Source organism: Emys orbicularis, chromosome 2, assembly GCF_028017835.1.
Source record: "Emys orbicularis isolate rEmyOrb1 chromosome 2, rEmyOrb1.hap1, whole genome shotgun sequence".
Lineage (NCBI taxonomy): Eukaryota > Metazoa > Chordata > Testudines > Emydidae > Emys > Emys orbicularis.
This window is the reverse complement of record NC_088684.1, coordinates 39,879,336-39,899,337: the sequence shown is the minus strand read 5'-3', so window position 1 is coordinate 39,899,337 and position 20,002 is coordinate 39,879,336. Positions and strand designations below refer to the sequence as shown.

General features: G+C 40.2%; 1 protein-coding gene across 3 annotated transcripts in view; it reads left to right on the top strand.

Annotated features, from left to right (window-relative positions):
• Positions 1-20,002, top strand: part of VPS13B (vacuolar protein sorting 13 homolog B) — a 947,892-nt gene that overhangs the window by 400,498 nt on the left and 527,392 nt on the right. For all 3 annotated transcript variants that reach the window (XM_065397834.1, XM_065397833.1, XM_065397835.1), the window contains exon 19: positions 7,530-7,639. In XM_065397834.1, coding sequence (XP_065253906.1) covers positions 7,530-7,639 — 110 coding nt within the window. The remainder of the gene's footprint in view (positions 1-7,529; positions 7,640-20,002) is intronic.

Sequence of the window (20,002 nt, the reverse complement as noted above, 5' to 3'; positions counted from 1 at the left end):
TGCGTCAGCACCTGTTTAGCATTCATGGACTCCAAGACACCTCAAAGTCATGAGGTCATTGCTGGAATAATTTATGATGCAGTTTACGTAGCATGCTGGTGTAATGTTTTCTTAAGCTACTTAGTTACTAAAAAATAAACAAAACTTGTCAGAATTAATTTTCATTACAGAACATTTTCATTTGTTTTGTCATCCCTCCCTCAACAAAAATCCCAAATTTATTGTAACTAAAAAAGGTGTTGCTGGTTTTTTTTGGTAAAGGTGCTACTATTCTTTTTCCCAGAAAAATATTTAAAATCTTGAGATAAAGAGTTTCATTTCTGAAGTTTTGCATTGAGAACAATTTAAATATTCATATTTTTAATTGAAAGGAGATTTCAGGAAGTGTTCCAACAGTAGAGTGTTCTTGCTTTTCTTCCAGAGATTAAATATGTTGAGCACCATCTCTATCAGTCCTGTTCACAAAGTCTCAAGACTGCTTCTTATCCCAGATCATCCACAAAATTAGCTATATCACTGCTGTCATGTGCTCGCTGTTGAGTTAGAATAATAATTCCATTCACAATTGGAATACTCCTGTCCATTTTAAGCAATGGACTCATTTTGACAAAAAGATGGGAGGGTCACAGACACTCAGAGTACCAGGAGCCTGGGGGAGGGCTCTTCCAAGAAGGGGAGGGCTCTTCCAAGAAGACGCCTGCAACAGAAGTCCACTTTTACACCTCCACAACCCAGGCTCCGCACACCTCTCCTCCCCAAACAATTGGCTTCCTCAAATCTCCAATCTTTCCTCCCAAAGCACTCCTTCTCCACCAATCATCCCTCTTTCACTCTCCACCCACCAAACCTCTTCATTAGCCTATACTCTCCTTCTCTCTCACCAAACTTCTCCTCTCTCCCACCAAACACCTTTTCTCCTCCATCTGCTCCAATTCCCCACAAATCTGTTATCCCAAGTCTACCCCAAGCCTGTCTCCCTCCCTGCCACCTCTTACCTCCCAAGAGGTTCCTCCCATAAGCCACAGCCCCCTCTCCCAAGGTTGTGCCCTCCCCCAAACTCTTCTCTCAGACACCAGTGCCATCCCCCAGAAATGTGACCAACCCCCTCTCCCATATCTGATCCTGCCTCTTGGGTAGGATCAGAAGGAATGACGAAGAGGGGCTAGAGTTGATGCTTCTGGGCAAAGGGGCTGATGGCTGAGTCGCACTGCCTACCAAGCTTGGGCACTCTCTGCTCTGTACTTAGAGCTGGAGGTGATGGCGGCGGGGGGGGGGGGGAGGGGCAGGTTGGGTTGGAAGGAAACAGAGAGAGTTGCCTGCCTGCCTGCCTATCAGGGAGACAGAGTTGGTTCCTAGAGACAGGAGATTGCAACTTCTGATGCCTCCTCCCTGCCCAGCTCATTAGCTAGCTTATCCATGGGGGGGGATTGAGTTCTGAGTGCAGCTCTACTAGGTAACCTCAGACTACAGTTGAACCTCAGAGTTACGAATACCTCCAGAATGGAGGTTGTTCATAACTCTGAAATGTTTGTAACTCTGAACAAAACATTATAGTTCTTTCAAAAGTTTACAACTGAACATTGACTTAACACAGCTTTGAAACTTTACTGTGCAAAAGAAAAATGCTACTTTCCCTTTATTTTTTTAGTTGTTGTTTAACACAGTACTGTACTGTATTTGCCTTTTTATTTTTTGGTCTCTGCTACTGCCTGATTGTGTACTTCCAGTTCCAAATGAGGCGTGTGGTTGCCTGGTCAGTTCGTAACTCTGGTCTTTATAGCTATGAGGTTCTATTGTACTCTCTCCTCTCCTCTTTGTGCCTGGCCCCCTCCCTCTGTCTTCTTCCTCCTCCGGGTTGGGGCTGAAAGTTGCGGGAAGAAACAAATTGTTTTTCACTCAAGCTGAAAATTGTTTTTTTTTTTTTGGGGGGGGGGGATGTACCCCCATATCTCCCTAAAATGTACACCATGACCCTAAGGGTCTGTTCCTTCATATTCTCAAAGACTGCATAACAATTGTTATCAAGATTTATATTTTGTACTGGTTAACTAGAAAGGGGTATGAGATAAATATATGTGAATTGGGCTTTGAAAGTGAAACACAGTATGTCAGTAAGACCAGTTCTTCATTGAAACCTGAATTTAATTCACAGAGGGAGTGAAAAAAGTTCAAACCACTCTTAATGAAATTCAGGAAACTTTAGTGCTTTTTCCTGAAAAAGATAAAATAGTCATTAAAGAATCTTTAATTAAATATAAAACCTGCCTCAAAAGAATCTGTTTATGTGCTGATCCTGATGCCAATGGAGTCAATGAGAGACTTCTATGGCAGTTGGGTCAGCCCTTAATTTTTGGCATGATAGCTAAATTTAAAATTAGCTGATTAAGTAGAATCCTTTTATGCTTGGATTTCTTGGAGAGGCCCCATAAAAAGTATTTGTCTATATTACATGTACATGTAGAATCTAAGGCCATCTCTACACTTACTGGGGATTGACGCTGCTGGGATCAATGTAGCCGGGGTCGATTTACAGGGTCTAGTGAAGTCCCGCTAAATTGACTGCAGAGCACTCTCTGGTTGACTCCCAGTATTCCATCAGAACTAGAACATATATCCATTTGGTTAATTTAAGATTAACGTAAGTCGATGGGAAAGTGTCTCCCGTCGACACAGCATGGTGTAGATACCTCAGTAAGTCGACCTAAGCTACATCGTCTCCAGCTATGTTATTCACGTAGCTGGAGTAGCATAACTTAGGTCGACTTATCATGGTAGTGTAAGCATGGCCTAAGCAAAAAATGCTGAAGTAAAGTTTAGTAAGTGGTTAGTAGCAAGCCGAACTTACCTGCCACTCAAACTAAAAGTCAAAATAATTTAATTATTTATCTGGCTACTTGAACTGTTTTTCTCAGGCTTAAGGGATGAACAACTAAAGAGGTTTGAGAAACTAAACTACAGTGTCCTCCTCCGCCTCACCTTTGAGCTTATGGAGCCATCATAGCAGCTCCATAGTTAAAGTTGACAGTCAAAATCATGCTTTAACTTGAAATGATTTCCAACCTCCTAACAGTTTGAGCTCAGTTCATTTTTTGCAGTACTAAATCATGTTACCTGCTAACACTATTTTTGTTGTTGTTTTGGGGGAGTTTGTTATAAAAAAAATTTCCACTAATTTTTGCCCCTAGGCTGACTCCTCCCCAAATCCTGCCCCCCGGGGAAGTCTGTCCAATTCATATTTTTTATTTGACACATATAATGAATCTATCATTAAGGCTAGCTGACATCAGACAATATCTTTTAAAGATGCAGGACTCCCTCATAATTTTGGCGCCTAAAATGTTGATAAATGCTAATTATTGTAATGTGCTCCATACCGACCTTCAAGCATTTTCTGTTTCCAGTCTCCAATCTGCTGAAGATCCTGCTGCAAGGCTTATTTATCGTTGTTCGCATTGTACACATGTTACTCTTTTATTTTATATCCTACCACTGGCTTCTCCTTAAATTGAAGATTTATTTTTAAGGTTTATTACTGACATTTAAAACTATCAGATCACAAAGCCTCTTCTAGCTACAGGAGTTCCTCTGTGTGTGTTCCAGCTCAGAGCCTGTGCTATACTGATGATTTATCTTTGTGTATTTTTTGACTGTCTTTTGCACATTGCACTCCTCAAGTCTTCCTCACTTAACCCCACTTTGATAGTATTTCCTGCCTTAAAAAATTCAACAGGTTTGCTCACTTTTTATGTAAAATAAATTCAAAATTTAATATTTTAGCTTTTTAAAATTTTTTGTGAAGTATCTTATATCACTGAATGGTATATTTTTGCTATCTGTGTCTAAAGTGTGTTGATATAAATGAAAGGATTGTATAAATTAAATTTAAAATACTGTTCCATCTACTTATGAAATATCATATACGTTATTTGGAGAAATCACTCTTTTTGTTCTCCTTGAACAGTATTACTACTAAAAATATCTGGATTTTGTTGCTTCATCTTCCAATAATCAGCCGCTTTTTATGAACTGAATTTCATTTTTCATTGCAAAATTTCAAATCAGATACGTTGGTCTTCATCATTTCTCTTTGCATTACATTTATCCATTTGGTTTAAAATTGTGCACCTTTGCAGTTAAATAGCTATAGTAATATAAATGCATATAAATACATATAAATAAATAACATTCTAGTCCTGAATGCAGAATACTCGCTGCATTAACTCGTGTTAGTGTAACTTAAAAAAAAAAAAAAATTAGTGTCCATGAAAATGCTCCATTGTCTGTATTTGAAGAACTTTAGATACAGATTTCAGAGTAGCAGCCGTGTTAGTCTGTATCCGCAAAAATAACAGGAGTACTTGTGGCACCTTAGAGACTAACAAATTTATTAGAGCATAAGCTTTCGTGGGCTACAACCCACTATGCATCCGAAGAAGTGGGTTGTAGCCCACGAAAGCTTATGCTCTAATAAATTTGTTAGTCTCTAAGGTGCCACAAGTACTCCTGTTATTTTTTAGATACAGAATAATTCCAATACATATGCAACAGCAGTTCACACTCCTCCACCCATACTGCTAATGCATCTTCTCCAGGACTTGAAAGTTCCACCTTCGGGGCAGAGAGGATAGTACACTCACTCAATATGTCCATTTAATCCATAGTTCTCTACCTAGACTGAAGTACTGCCAACCCCAAGCATACAAGAATCGTGAGTCAGGCCCCAAATAATCATTAAATTGATTTGAAAATAATTAACTATTAAAATAATACATTTGGGTATCTTTTTATTTGCCGTCTGTTTTTTGAGCTTTAAGAGTCCCCTTCCAAGCTTTTCTCCATAACTGAGGGCAAGAAACTCTTATAAAAATATAACTGAAATTATTGTATAACCCCAGAAACTGGTGTTTTAAGAAAAGCACCAAATATTGTGAGGCTCATGATAAAATCGTGAGGATTTGCAACAGTTTAGACTGCTGACAATGGTAGTGTTTAAAAATGTATTTTAAGAAAAGAAAATGTATCCAAAATTTGATTGTAAAGCAAAAATGCAGTCTTAATACTGCAAGGATAAAGAATGTCATATTACATAAGCAGATGCTAACTGTAATTGATACAAGAGACAGGTGCCCTGGTCTTGCAATTGGACAACTTGTGTGTGAAGTTGGATTTCAGTGGGATTCAGGCACCTACCTCCCATAGGTTGAAAAATCCCATCTTAAGCCTTACTAATCATCACTTAAGACACCATAGTTAATCATAGTTGCTAAATGATTACATTTGTGGGAATTAAAATAAATTCGTACTACATTGCTTATACTGAGGAAAATAAATGAAGCTTTATCAAGAACCTGTTCAAATGTTAAACATAAATTTTGAATGGTTATAAAAGAGATGGGAATGCAAATTAATATTAATGTTTAGAAAATAACATTTTGAATACAAACTTTTCAGAACCAACGCATGGTTCGATTGTTTCCTTTTCATGGTTGTTCAGTTTTCTCTTTTCTCCGTTCTAACTTTTTTCTTATTTTTTTTTTTTTAATCTTTTGGTCAGTCTTGTAGGAGAGCCTTTTGTGTGTATGTCTCCCTCTCTAGTGTTTTGCCTTGTAATCTCTAGTGGGTCAGTTAGGGTATCTGACAACATCCATCCAAATAATGTTTTGCCCAGGACAGAGAGATAATTGAAGTCTGCTTTGGGCAGAGCACCAGCTGGAAGAATGCTCCAAGGCATCCCCCTCTGGCTCACTATAGAGAAAGTTGACCCCACCGACCGATTACAAGTGTTTTCTTTTTGGGGGGAAGAATGGGTTACATTATTTTCTTTGGGCCTGGGGCTACAAGGCTCAATTCTTGCATAGTGTTTCTGTTGGCTGAGAAAAGAGTCTAGGGAGAGAAGTTGTGAGCTTTGGGTTACATTCACAATTTTTGTGTGAAAACAGCTGTGTTTGCAGCACACACACACACAAAAAACCTACAAAAGCAAAACCAAGAAATTTTGTGCATTTTCTCCATGTTGTTTTGTGCTTCCTTTTCCCCACACCGTTTGCAAAGCTGCCAAGTTTCTCACTTTTGTGATATGATGAATAGGGGTTTATATGATATACACAGTTCTGTTGTCTTGTGATTTCCACAATCCACTAATCTTCACAATAAGTCTCCTGGACATTTGGGTTTGTTCTTTCTCCAACTGTTTTACCGCTCTGACTGTGAGAGAAACACAGAAGCCTCAGCAATTGCTGGGAACAAAGGAGTGGTTATGAATTGTCAGACTGATCACTTGCTGGAAGCAAAAGGGATGTGATTACAATTGAGAGGCCCCCATAAGTTGGGTGTCCCTGCTGGCAGTAAGAATGGTGGTCAGTTGCATTGGCCTTTGTGATACACTCCATCTTCCATGAGATCTTTGCAGTCTCCACTGTAAATGAAGTGAGCTGTAACTGTGTGTCTGGAGTCCCTTCAACTTTTGAGGTTCACTGTTTGGGTTCATTTTAAATTTTCATGCAATCTAGTGCATGGGTGATGGAGTAAGGCCTGTCCTTCTCAATAAGGACAATTAGCAGAAATATAGATCCTAGTCAGACCTGGGAAGTCAGAGGTGAACAGAATTATTTCTTCAGGTTCTCCCACTCCCCACCACCAATTTAGGGCAAGCCTCGTGAAATGTAGGTGCTTAGAGGCGTTGATTGGCAGATTTTAAGAATCATGAAAGCCAAAGACAGTTGTGAAAGACTTCACCTAAAGGCTGTGAATAGTTTATGGAATCATTGACAATCAGAAATTAACAGCAATCTTATGTAATGTCAAGAGGGCTTTTGTGAGAAGAGGTTAACATTGTGCAGAAGTATTAGGTTGGACATTAGGAAAAAATTCCTAACTGTCAGGGTGGTTAAACACTGGAATAAATTGTCTAGGGAGGTTGTGGAATCTCCATCTCTGGAGATATTTAAGAGTAGGTTAGATAAATATCTATCAGGGATGGTCTAGACAGTATTTGGTCCTGCCATGAGGGCAGGGGACTGGACTCGATGACCTCTCGAGGTCCCTTCCAGTCCTTGAATCTATGAATCTATGAATTTTATTTCTTCTGTAAGATTCCTTGATTCTCCATTCTTCTTCCACCTTTGCCAACTTTCTTTTTCCACTTCTCTTTATAAAGATATAGGGTCATATTTTGTGTTTAGAAATGTTTATCACTTTCAAAATTGCCATTTTACAAAAGCATTTATTTAAAATAAAGCAATATTGTATTGTGATATACCATCAACAAAATAAAAAAATCCCATCCTAATCAAAAGAGGCATGTGACAAATTTACAGTACATACAGTGTTCACAATTAAAAAGTTAAATCCATTTTAAAATACTCTTATCAGTTTATGTGGTACTTAGTGTTAAAATTGAGACTATCTCTAAAACTGGAGTGAACTTTCTTTTTCAAAAAGGATTTGTATCTACTAAAGAAAATATATATTTGTATGTGTGTTTATATAGTTTATCTTTTTAATTTCATTTTTCTCTTTATGCTATCTAGGTGCAGTACTTTTGGCCAGTGTGCAGGGATTAGCAGTCAATATTGATCCTGTCTTGTATACTTGGCTTATGTACCAACCTCAGAAACGAAGTAGTAGACACATCCAACAGGTAGGAATTTCTTGAGAAATCAGTTCTTTGTGTATATAAAAATAACATTTTCCTATACCACATTCTCTCATTTAATGTGAAAATTTTATGTTATATTACTCCAGACTACATTTATTATAAAGGACACTGTCACAACCTGTCCCTGTCCCGCACTCTGTTTTGATTGGATCCAACCTCTGAATCCCGTACGCTTCAAACCCCTGGGTCTAGATAGTGGCTGATCACTAATCTGGGGGCATGTATACACAGCAGTTAGGAGATGTAATTCCCAGTGTGAGTACACGTACATGAGCTCGCTCTGCTCAAGCTAGTGCACTAAAAATAGCAGTGTGGCACAGGTGACAGCTCGGATTAGCTACCTGAGTGCAATCCTGCCCAACCCCCTTGGTGGTAGGTACCCAGGTCCCTAGCCCAAAGCTGCAAAACATGCCTTTGGGCCACATTGCTGTTTTCAGAATGCTAGCTCTCCCAGCTGCTGTGTAGACATACCTTGGGTATCTCATGTGCACTCCCAGGTGCAGACCCCCATCAGATACCCTTCTTAGGTGCTGGGATCCTACAATCCAGCCACAAAGATCCCAGAACCAGTGCCACAGCCCTCCCAAGCCCCCAGTTGCTTAGACACACTCCCCACAGAGTCTACCTAGCTGTGGGAACTCAGGTATCTTAGTTACACCCTTCAGGGGCAATGTGGCAGTAAAGCAAGGCAGCACAGGCTTGTCACAGGAATATCTTGTCTCACACACTTTACTCTTAAAAAGCACAAGAGAATTACAGATTTATGGAAAATAACAACCTTCTGAACACACATTCCCTCAGTCTGACCTTTCTACCCAGTGAGTCATGGTCTGAGACCTTAGGCCACGCAGCCCTTCTGGCCTTCTCAGTCTGGCCATATTGGTCTCTCTGACTTATAGAAGCAGTTCTCTGACTGTCTCCTCAGTTTGCTGGGGGTGGGAGCAGGTCCAGGCTCCATGGCTCCCCACCGGTTGGCTTCTCTGTAGGAAAGCATTGAAAGTCAATGGACCTGCTCACAGAAAACCCATTATTTTGGTAGGAAACAGTCATTCACTGTTGATCCCCCTTGATTGTTCTGTCACAGCTGCTCAGACAGTTTGTCTACTAGGCATCAAGCCTCTGCTTGTACATGTGCATTCCATTCTTGGTGTGTGAGTGCTGCATGCACAGTCATCAGAAAAATTTCCCTCAGTGGTATCCATCAGGGCAGCTTGAGTGCTCTCTGCTGTCGCCCACTACTGCATGCTGATATAAAAGATCCAGCTGCCCCAGATTCCGCTCATTTCCTTCTTACCATCCATGATGGCCGTTGGACTTGCTTGGCTTGTTGTAAATTTAATGTAAATAGTTTTCTAGTTGATCAGTACTTAGTTAGTAGTATAGCCTTAAACTGTATAAGGCTCCTGGGACATAAAGTCTTGTGCACATACCAGATTATATCTCAGGGTTCTTCAGAGTTGGCTGGCCTCCATTTATTCACCAAGTTGTCACCATCTGAACTCTCTGCTGAATGTGCTCTCTAGCATAATGACATCTCTAGATTGGTGGACAGACTTGGTCAATGTATGTGCAGGCATTCCCTTGGACTACTCTCAACCTTTGCTAACATTGGTGATGGATGTGGCTGCCTGGGAGTGGGGCTCATCTGGGTCCCCTTACAAGCTCAGGGTTTATGGTCCTCATGGGCTCCTCATGTCTCTACATATCAATGTCAGGGAGGTAAGGGCTGTCTGCCTAGCCCCTCAGGCTTTCCTATCTCAGGTCAAGGGAAAAAGCCTGTTTGTCCTCACAGACAACACAGCAGCAATGTTTTCCCCCAACGGGCAGGGAGGAACCCTCTGTTTTCCACTTTGTCAAGAGGCAGTTCACCTATAGAACTTTTGCATTGCCAATTCAATCAATCTCAAAGCCTCTTACATTGCAGGATTGCAGAATGAGCTTGCAGACCACCTAAGCAGATCGTTTGAGTCACTACAAATGGTCTCTCTGCCTGGATGTCAGGTGCATTTTCCAGCAGTGTTCACAACCAAGGCCAAAATGAAAAGCCATCAGTTTTGTTTCCTACAAGGTTGCAGTCCCGGTTCCATCATGGACACTTGCTTACTGTCTTGGCTGAACAAGCTGTGCTACACTTTTCCTTAATTCCACTTCTACAACGAGTGTTGCAAAAGATCAAACGAGACCATGCCCAGGTTATAGTAATAGTCCCCGGGTGGTCCTGGCAGCACTGGTTCTCCACTCTCCTGGATCTGTTGGTAGAGGCTCCAATTTCACTTCCTTTGGACCCAGACATAATTTTGCAGGACCTTGTCAGGTGCTCCAACGGAACCTGCAGGTACTTCATTTAACAGCCTGGAGGATCTATGGCTAAATCAAAAAGAGGAGCCTTGTTTGGAGCAAGTTTGCAATGTCTTATTAAATAGTAGAAAGCCGTTCACCAAGACTATTTACATTTTGAAGTGGAAGCATTTTTCCATCTGGTCTTGTCAATTTGGGGTTTCACCAATCCAGTCCTCTATCCAGGACTATTTATTACACCTAAAACATTCATGGTTGGTGATTAGTTCTGTCAATGTTGACCTAGCAGCAATATCAACTTTCCATCCTTACTTGGACAGCCATTCTAAATTTGCTAATGATATGACAAGCAGATTATTGAAAGGCCTGGAAAGGTTGTACCCTCAGAGAAGGGAATCTATTCCTCCATGAGGCTTGAACTTAGTTTGAGCCGTTAGCAAGGTGCTCTTTGCCACACCTATCATTGAACGTGGCTTTTTTTAGTAGGCATCACTTTGCCAGGAATATGGCTGAGCTACGTGCTCTGATGTCTGAACTGCCTTATAAAATTTTCTTTAAGGACAAAGTATATTTGCTCATCCAAGATTTATCTCTAAAGTGGTATCTAACTTTCCTATTAACAAGTCAATTTACTTACTTATGTTTTACCCCAAACCACACACCAATAGAGAGGCGCAACCCCTGCACACCCTAGATGTTAGAAGGACTTTGACGTTCTACATAAATAGTACTAAACAGTTCCAGTTTTCAACCCAACTATTTGGGGCCATCACAGACAGGATGCAGGGTTTGCCAGTCTCTTCACAGACAGTTTAATTGTGGACAGCATCCTGTATTCATGTATGCTGTGATCTGGCTGGCATTTCCCCGACAAGCAAAGTAACTGCTCATTCCACAAGATCTCAAGCAGTCTTGGTGGCATTTCTTGCACAAGTCCCCATCCAGGACACTTGTAGAGCAGCAACCTGGTCTTCAGTCCACACCTTTGCATCCCATTATGCCAACACTCAGCACTCAAGAGACAATGCTAAATTTGGATGAGTTGTCCTCCAGTCTGTGTTACAGAGATTCCAAACCCTTCACCTTCTTTATGAGTCACCAAGAGTTGAATGCTCATGTGCAATCACTTGAAGAATAAAAAATGGTTACTAAACTTCTGTAATTGTTCTTTAAGATGTGTTGCACACTTCCATACTATGATCCATCCTCCTGCCCCTCTGCATTGAAGTTGTCTGGCAAGAAGGAATTGAGGGTGCTGTGGGCAGCTGGACCCTTTATATTGAAACACAGTGGCACATGACAGCAGAGTGAACTCAGGCTGCTCTGGCGGGTTTTTCTGAGGGAAAATTTTCTAACAACTGTGTGCGGAGCATGTGCACACGAGTGGAATGGATATGTGCAACACATCTTGAAGAACAGTTACGGAAGATTAGTACAATTTTTTAGTATTATAAATGGCAGGGCATTCATGGCATTCATAATTTGACACACTGTCACAGCTCCGATACGTGATCTGTAATTACGTGTGTTCTACATGTATATTTGTATGTTAAATACATAGAAGAGATACAGGGAACCAATGTGTTTGTGTCCATCTGACAAGATATTCTCTGTGAAGGATTCTTAACTATAGCATTTGATTCCCCTTTAGTCTAGCAAAGCTTGAATTTACAGGCTTGTAGGATATGTTGCAAGGCCCATCTTTTTTTGGAGCCTTCTCTAGCAGCGTGCTGGATTGTTGGGCACTTTTGTTAACATGTTGATATAGTATGTCCTCAAGTTTTTGTGTCCTTTGAGTTATGCTATTTTGTACAGTAATATTGGGTTCCACAATCAATGTATCTATCTTTTTTATTTTAAGTTTTTTATAAAATCCATCTCCAGTTTATATAGATACATTAAAAGTTGAAATAAAATAAAAAAGTAATCTCTCAAAAACAACCTTCTAGCCAATTACAGATTAAGATTATGAAAGTCATCTGGTTTGGCAGTTTGTTCCAAATTCAGATATTGGCCCAGATTCCTTGAGGTTCAACACATGTTTTGGAAAACATCCAGGAATTTCAGGCTAGGCCTTAAACAAGCCAAGTTTTGCCTGATTTTGAATCTTCTTTTAGTTGGGACATCTCCTTCACTTTTTGTTATCTTCTGTGTTAGGCAGGCCAGTGGCCTGTTAACGTTCTCATTGCTGATGTCTTTGTGGGGCAACAGTTCTAAGAGAACATTAAAATTGATATAATGGATCAGACCAGTGGTCTGTTAGTTTAGTTTCCTTCCTCACTGTGGCCAGGACCAGATGGAAGAGATACCCATAATTACAGAATAAGCTGTCCATAGTGGAAGTTTGTTTGTCTAATCCTTATTTTTGACTCTTACTAAACTCTTGCTTCCATTGACATCTTGTGAAATTGAGGTCCACAGGTTAATTAGGTGTTGGATATAAAACAAAGAAAAAGATATTTCCTTTTATTCATTTTAAATAGTTTTTCTTTCAATTTCATTGAGTGCTTCCTTGTCCTTGCGGTATGAGAGGGAGACATAGGCATGCCTGATTTTTCTGCTCTTTCCTATTCATAATTTTTTACAGTTTTGCCATGTCTCCTTTCTAAAATAAGTGGTCCCAGTCTTCTCTTCATAGGGAAGTATCTCCAGGCCTTTAATCGTTTTCATCGCTGTTTCTCAACCTTTTCTATTTCTGCTCTTTTTTTGAGATAAGTGAGCATTAAGGCTTCTTCTTTCCTCTTCATTCTAAAGTTATCTGTCAAACATCATCAGGAACAGGTGACCTGTCTGCCCACATTCTTGAGCGGTTGTATCAGTTTCTACTAGTCCTGTTACTACTGGGCAGCTTTACCTTATTCTGGGACCTGAAATGCCCCAGAGCTAAAGAAGAACTGTGTAAGCTTGAAAGCTTGTCTCTTTCACCAACAGAAGATGGTCCAATAAGAGATATTCTCACCCACCTTGTCTCTCCAGTGTTTACTGGGTCAGTTGACTATCCCCATGTATTTAATATTGAAGTTCATTCTGTTGGGTGTGATATATGTAATATCTATTAACAGGTTTGCATTTGGATACCCTTGTTCAGCTTTTATTTTGTTAATTACGTTAAATTGTATTTTAATTTGTGTCATTATATTATATATACAGTATTATACAGCTCTTCAAGAATCTTGGAAAGGGGGTGCTTTATAAATAAAATTATTGCCCCAGGTTTTCAAACCTAGGTACCTTCATCGAGGTTTAGACATGTAATTAAAAAGTGTCCTGATTTGTCAGAAGTGCTGAACACCTGCTGTTGTTACTGACTTTAGTAGGATTTATGGTTGCTCCTCTGAAAATCAGGCCACTTCCATCTAAATGTTTAAATATGGATTTAGGAACTTCTGTGTAAGCATCCAACTTTGAACATTTTTGCTATTATTATCATTGTAGTTTTGCTTATAACTTGGGTAAAATTATAAAAATATCATTTTCTTTATAATGTCAGAAATGCATCTTCATTTAAAACTATTGCTGCTTACGCTGAAATAATCTTATCAAGGGAACATTTTCCTTCAGATGATATCCATTCTGAACACATTCAAGGATTTAAAGCTCGAATCTGTGATAAAGCATTGACACTGTACGAGGTAAAATAATGTAGCCAAAGATATGATCACATATCTGTTTTATTGAAGAGAGGTACAGTTCATTATCTTAAGAACTGATTTGTATAAGAAAACAAAAACATTCTGCACCAACTACACGTATTTTTCCACAGTTTAGCGGGAGACAAAAATGCATAACATGCTGCTTTCAGACAAATATTGAAACAAAGAAACAAAGTTTCTGTGATTCATGAAACGTCTTTCCCTAGTATACAAGCATCAGTCTTACAATTGCACTTGAAGCGTAGAAAGAAAGAAAAAAAGCTATACTTTTTGTTTATAGCTTTTAAATATTATTTCATTTTAAATATGAGTTACGTAGTCATGATACTGCATACATATCTGATGTATTTCAAATATTCCTGAAAAAAGTAATGAGAGATCCAAACCAGAACTTTGGTTGAATACACACACAATGCCCCAAAATTTTGGGAAATTTGTATCCTGTATTTCCTGTAAAATAATGATACAATGAGGAGAAAAAAATGAAGAAATCTAATGCATCTTTAAAAATCAATTTTAATCTGATCTGGGCCTACATATACTATATGCATGAATCTTAATTGTACAGGTATGGTGTCGCTACAGGGCAGAGTTAAGGGTTGTTTGAGTACCCCATCTGCTTTTCCATACTTTCCCTTGTTTGGGTTTCTTTTAATTTAATCTTAACTCTGGATTTCCAGAATTTGTAATGCTAGGCTTTGGGATAATTACAATATCCCTGTAGTGTGTTTTACTTTAAATTATTCACGTGTACTTTTAACTGTAATTCTGTCTTAATGTAATTTTGTCTGGGTATATAAAGAGAGGTTGAAAAGATTGGGATCTGTGTAATTTAGATAACAGATTAATAAGGGGGGATATGACAGAGGCATGCAAAGTTGTGAGTAGTACAGAGGATAAATATGTGTGCTGTATTTACCTTCTTTCTCATACTACAAGAACAAGAAGACATTCAAATGCACTGAAGGCATTAAATTTGATAAAAGGAAACACTTTTTAAACAAACCACATAATCAAACTATGGAACTGACAGTCACAAGATATAGTTAAAATGAAGATCTTAGTAAGATTCTTCCTTGTTTTTCATATAAGAAGCCTTAAATATATCAGTTCTACCTGCACTATTATCTGTAAAGGGAGTCTTGTAGGTTCCCTGTTTATACATATGCCAGGTCGAAATCTGTATGTGGTGTTTTTTTTTTTTTTTTTTAAGCAAGAGGATTTTCACCTGCTGGTGAGCCAGAAAGTTTTATAAGCTCACATTAATTTTCCAGAAGATCCAAAATAATAATGAGTAAGATTGAGTAATAGTTTTCAGTGACTCAAACAACTAATGATTTGGTTCAGAATGCTATTCTATGTCTTGTGTAAAATTAATACAACTATGCATCTTTCTATGAGAATGTCATGGAAATAATTGTGTCTGTCCTTACTGAGAGTCCAGCCAGGAGGAGCGACTGCAGAAGGAGCCAAACCAGGGCCTACAAACATTCAGAGAACTACAGTTTTGATTCTCTCTTTCCCTCCCTCCCAGTCTCTTCATCTGTATTTCACTCCACATCTACCCCTTTCCTCTTCCTTTCAATGTCCTCTCTCTCTTCATTTTTCTTTCCATTCAGTTTACCCCTAAATAAACCCACCATAATAATAATAATAATAATTAATAATAATTGTGGAATTGCCATGATGTTTGCTGCCATCATATTGTTCACTCTGATTGTGTATTATATCTAAGGTTAAGATTTTGCCATGGTTAATTTTAGTATAAGTCAAGGACAGATCAGGGGCAATAAACAAAATGGGGAGAGAGAGAGCTGGGAGGAGGGAAGGAATGACAGCTGGAGCTCCATGGGGGGGAACAGATAGCCCCAGCCCCACCACCATGTGGGGGGGCACAGCCCTGTCCCTGCCACAACCACTGTGGGTGGGGCGCACAGCCCTGGCTTCAGCCTCACCAAAACCGCAGGGCAGAGGCACACAGGAGCAGCTCCAGCCCCAAACGAAGACACGGGCTTGGGGGGCATACAGCCCAGCTGCTGGGGGCAAGGGACCACACAGCCCTGGCTCTGCCACTGGCTAAAAGCCTTGGGGCAAAGAGGGTGCACAGCCTGGCTCTGGCTGAAGCCGCGCGTCGGGGGCGCACAGCCCTGGCTCTAGCCTGGCTGAAACTATAGGTATGCACAGAAGCAAAGCTAATAATTATAAATACAAATAATTCCTAAATAAATAAGACAAACAGGATAGAGAAAGGGGTCATGAAAGTCATGGATTCTGCAACTTTACCGGACCTGTGTGACTTTGGCTTCAGCTGTCAGTGGTGGGGGCAGAACTGGGGCTGTGAATCCCAGACCCATGGCTTTGGTCGGGGCTGGGGCTATCTGGGCCTGGAGACAAAGCTGTGCACCCCCACCCCACGGCTTCAGCCAGAGCCAGATTAGAGGCTGTGTGCCATCCCCTGGTCCCCTGCCACTTCGGCCGGTGCTGTAAGCTCTTTGGAGCCAGGAACTGCCTATTACTCTGTGTTCGTGCTTGGTACTGTACAATGGGGACCCTACCATAATAAACATGATTAATAATAACAATAGACTAAAAACATAGCCAATGTGTGCTATAGCAAATTCCACTTTGCATTAGTAATTAATTTCATGCAGTTTAAAAATTCACAAATGATTTAATTGTGAAGTGCATTAATAATGATAAACTATACCAAAAATTTAGGATTTTATTTCTCAACAACTGTGCTGTCCTGCTCACATTCAAGTTGCATACATCATTCTTGCTCTGACCTCCTTAAACTAGAAATGGAATAGTGGAGAGAAAGTTAGGAGCAGCATAGCTCTGCTTGTAAGCTTCCGGCATAACTTTGGAGGAAGAATGGAATTTTGGGAGTCTGATGTCAATGTATGGTTTAACAACGTATTAAGTTTGTGTATTTTTTCCTCAGCATGTGACTGTACATGCCAAAATGTGGCTGCTGTTACATATTTGAGTAAGGATCCGTGTAGTTCCTGTTGTGACTATGTGGTCAGTGCTCTAGGGGTAAAGAGGGATGTTTTCCTATAATCATATTTGATTTCCACATGCATCTATCCATTTTTCATTTTAAATAAAATGAACAATGCAAACTTTGATTTAATATGTAAAAAAAATCCATGACAAACTTTCTGAATGCCTGCATAAATCTGCATAATGCCTTTGAATTTCTTCATTGGATACTAGTGAAATATGGTATTGATTTTAAGCTTCTTTTGCTGAACTGCAAACTCTCAGGAGGGGAAGAACAGTCTGCATCTCCAGCCTTGTTATCTACTTTTCAGTGATTGGGCTGTAGTGTGATATAATCCCATACTAATGAAAGGCTCTGGGATTTTTATTTTCAGTAGTAATGCCCCATAATTGTAAAATCTACATCTGGCGGAAATGAAAAACTGAACCATTTTTGAAAAAAATTAAAAACATTAAAAGCATCCAATTTACAATTATAAACAAATATCTTAGTAATATTTCTGGAGGAGTAGCTATAAAGCATATTTATTAAGGTATTTAGTATTATGATGTATAAATAAGCAGTAAAACATGCCACAGTATGCATTTGTCAGAAAGTTATGCACATTCATACACTAGTGTGTTTTCTATTGATAAGATGGCTGTTTACATTTTTAAAAAGTAAATGGCTACTTTCACCAAAAAATGTATCAGTTGCAGAAATCTGTAGTAGGTGTGGGTATATACACATGTACCTGTACACATACATTATATATAATGTAGGTCATTAGCTGGGTTTGAATACACAGTCTTCATTTCCACTGTTCAGTCCTCTTTCACTTCAGCTGTAAGAGTAAAGTTGGGCAGGAGATGGTTTTCCCATCCCATGAGACTTTTTGAGATTTCTGAAAGTTTTCCCATCCCATATTGGGATAAAAAAATCACAGAAATATTATCAGCAGTCTGTGGAAAAGCTGGGACTAGAGCTCATTGTGTCCTGGCTTGAGCTCAGTGCATTTTCCCATAAACTACAAAGCATTGTGTGGGAGTCTCTATCCCTCTTCCTCTGAAATCACATGACTGCAGGAGCTTATCACATATTTGCAAGCGCTCCTGCAGAAGGGGCCAAAATCACGTTACTTGCATAAATTCAGTAGAGGTGGCAACACTAAAAGCTTTCAAAACTGATATTGATGGTCTTCACAGATAATCAGAGTAGCAAGTATTTCTTGTTGCTAGTTTGTTTTTTTGTTTTTTTCTACAATATGTCATTAGTGCAAACCCTTGCAATATTCTATATAATTAAACAAATTAAGCTTGTTTTTTCTAAGGCTAATTACTCTGCTGACCCACACTAATTTCAAAGACGTATAGTCCTTTCTAAGAGGACTCGGTTGAAGACCTTCCCTGGCACCGACAGAAGTGTGATTCCTCTGTAGTTGGCACAATTGCTGAGGTCTCCTTTCTTGGGGATTTTAATAAGATATCCCTCTTTCCAGTCCGCCGGAATCACTTCTTCTTCCCATATCTTCTCAAAGAGGGGGTACAGCATTTCCACTGAAACATCCAGATCTACTTTCAGGGCCTCTGCTGGAATATCGTCAGGTCCAGCCACCTTCCTATTCTTCATCATAGTGATGGCTTTTCTGATCTCATCTCTGGTTGGTCTGTCACAATTGATTGGAAGGTCTTCGTTGGCTGGGTCAATGTCTGGTGGATTTAATGGTGCTGTTCTATTCAGGAGTTCCTCAAAGTGCTCCGCCCATCTATTCATCTGTTGTTCTATTTCAGTTATAGACTTTCCCTGCTTGTCTTTGATGGGACGCTCTGGCTTGCTGAACTTTCCAGACAGTCGCTTGGTGATGTCATACAGCTGTTTCATATTACCATTGTATGCTGCCTGCTCCGCTTCTGCTGCCAGTCCATCCACATAATCTCTCTTATCCTTCCTAATATTCCTCTTCACTACTCTATGGGCTTCAGCATACTCTTTTTGCGCTTTAGCCTTTGCTGCTCTAGTCCTGCTGTTATTAACTACTGCCTTCTTCTTCTTTCTATCTTCTATCTTAGTCAAGGTCTCTGCTGTGATCCACTCTTTCTGCTGGTATTTCTTAATTCCAAGCACTTCCTGACATGCTGACCTAAGTGTCTCTCTCACTTTCTGCCATCTGTTGGATACACTGTCTTCCTCTTCCTCAGACCGATCCTGTAGTACTGAAAACTTATTCTTCAGCATCAGTCCAAAATCTTCCTTGATCTTATGATCCTTCAAAAGGCTGATGTTGTACTTCGCTCTTCTATCTAACGCATCTATCCAGTTCTTCTTCAGCTTCAGCTTCAATCTGGCCACCACTAAGTGATGGTCGGACGCTACGTCTGCTCCTCTTCTAACTCTAACGTCCTGCAAAGATCTTCTGAACTTCTTGCTAATACAGACATGATCGATCTGGTTTTCTGTCGTGCCTGCTGGCGATACCCAGGTACTCTTGTGGATCCGCTTGTGAGGAAAGATGCTACCTCCTATGACCAGGTTGTTAAGTGCACACAGAACCACAAATCTCTCTCCATTCTCACTCATCTCTCCCAGAGCGTGGGTCCCCATGACTTGTTCATATCCTGTGTTGTCAGGTCCAATTTTGGCATTAAAATCTCCCATAAGGATGGTAATGTCTTTGTCTGGGAGAATCTCTAATATTTTCTGAAGTCTGTTGTAAAAATAGTCTTTGTCCCCCTCTTCACTGTCATTGGTTGGAGCATAGCACTGTACAACATTCATCTTAATCCTCTTCATTTTAGTTCTGAAGGATGCTGTGATGATCCTGGAACCATGTGCCTCCCAACCAATCAGTGCTCTCTGTGCCTGCTTGGACAACATGAAGCCTACTCCCTGTGTGTGGGGTGCGTCGCTCTCTTCATGTCCGGAATACAGCAACAGCTCTCCTGTCAACAGTCGTCTCTGTCCAGCTTGCGTCCATCTTGCCTCGCTAATGCCTAGTAGGGTCAGGTTGTTGCTCCTCATCTCTGCTGCGACCTGCGACGTCTTTCTTGACTCATACATGGTCCTCACGTTCCATGTATCGATGGTAATCCTCCTGGTTGCAAGAAGGGTAATCGGCTTAGTGGCTTCCTCACGACTTTCACCACCCAGCGTCATGCGTCTTCGAGTTGAAGACCCTTCTTTTTCCAGGCTAAAAGTCTCTGTTATCTCTATTGTTGGCGTTTCTGTAGCAAGTTGATTTTTTACGGGGTGGAGTTGCTAGCCCCACGCCCAACCCTCCTCCTTTATCCTGACTTGGGACAGGCAGATGGCCCCAAAGGACCTCTCTGGTGGTCGATCCACAGCTACGAGATGAGCAAGCAGGTTTCCGACAAAATAGATCATGCACGGACCAGATAGCAACGCTCCGCA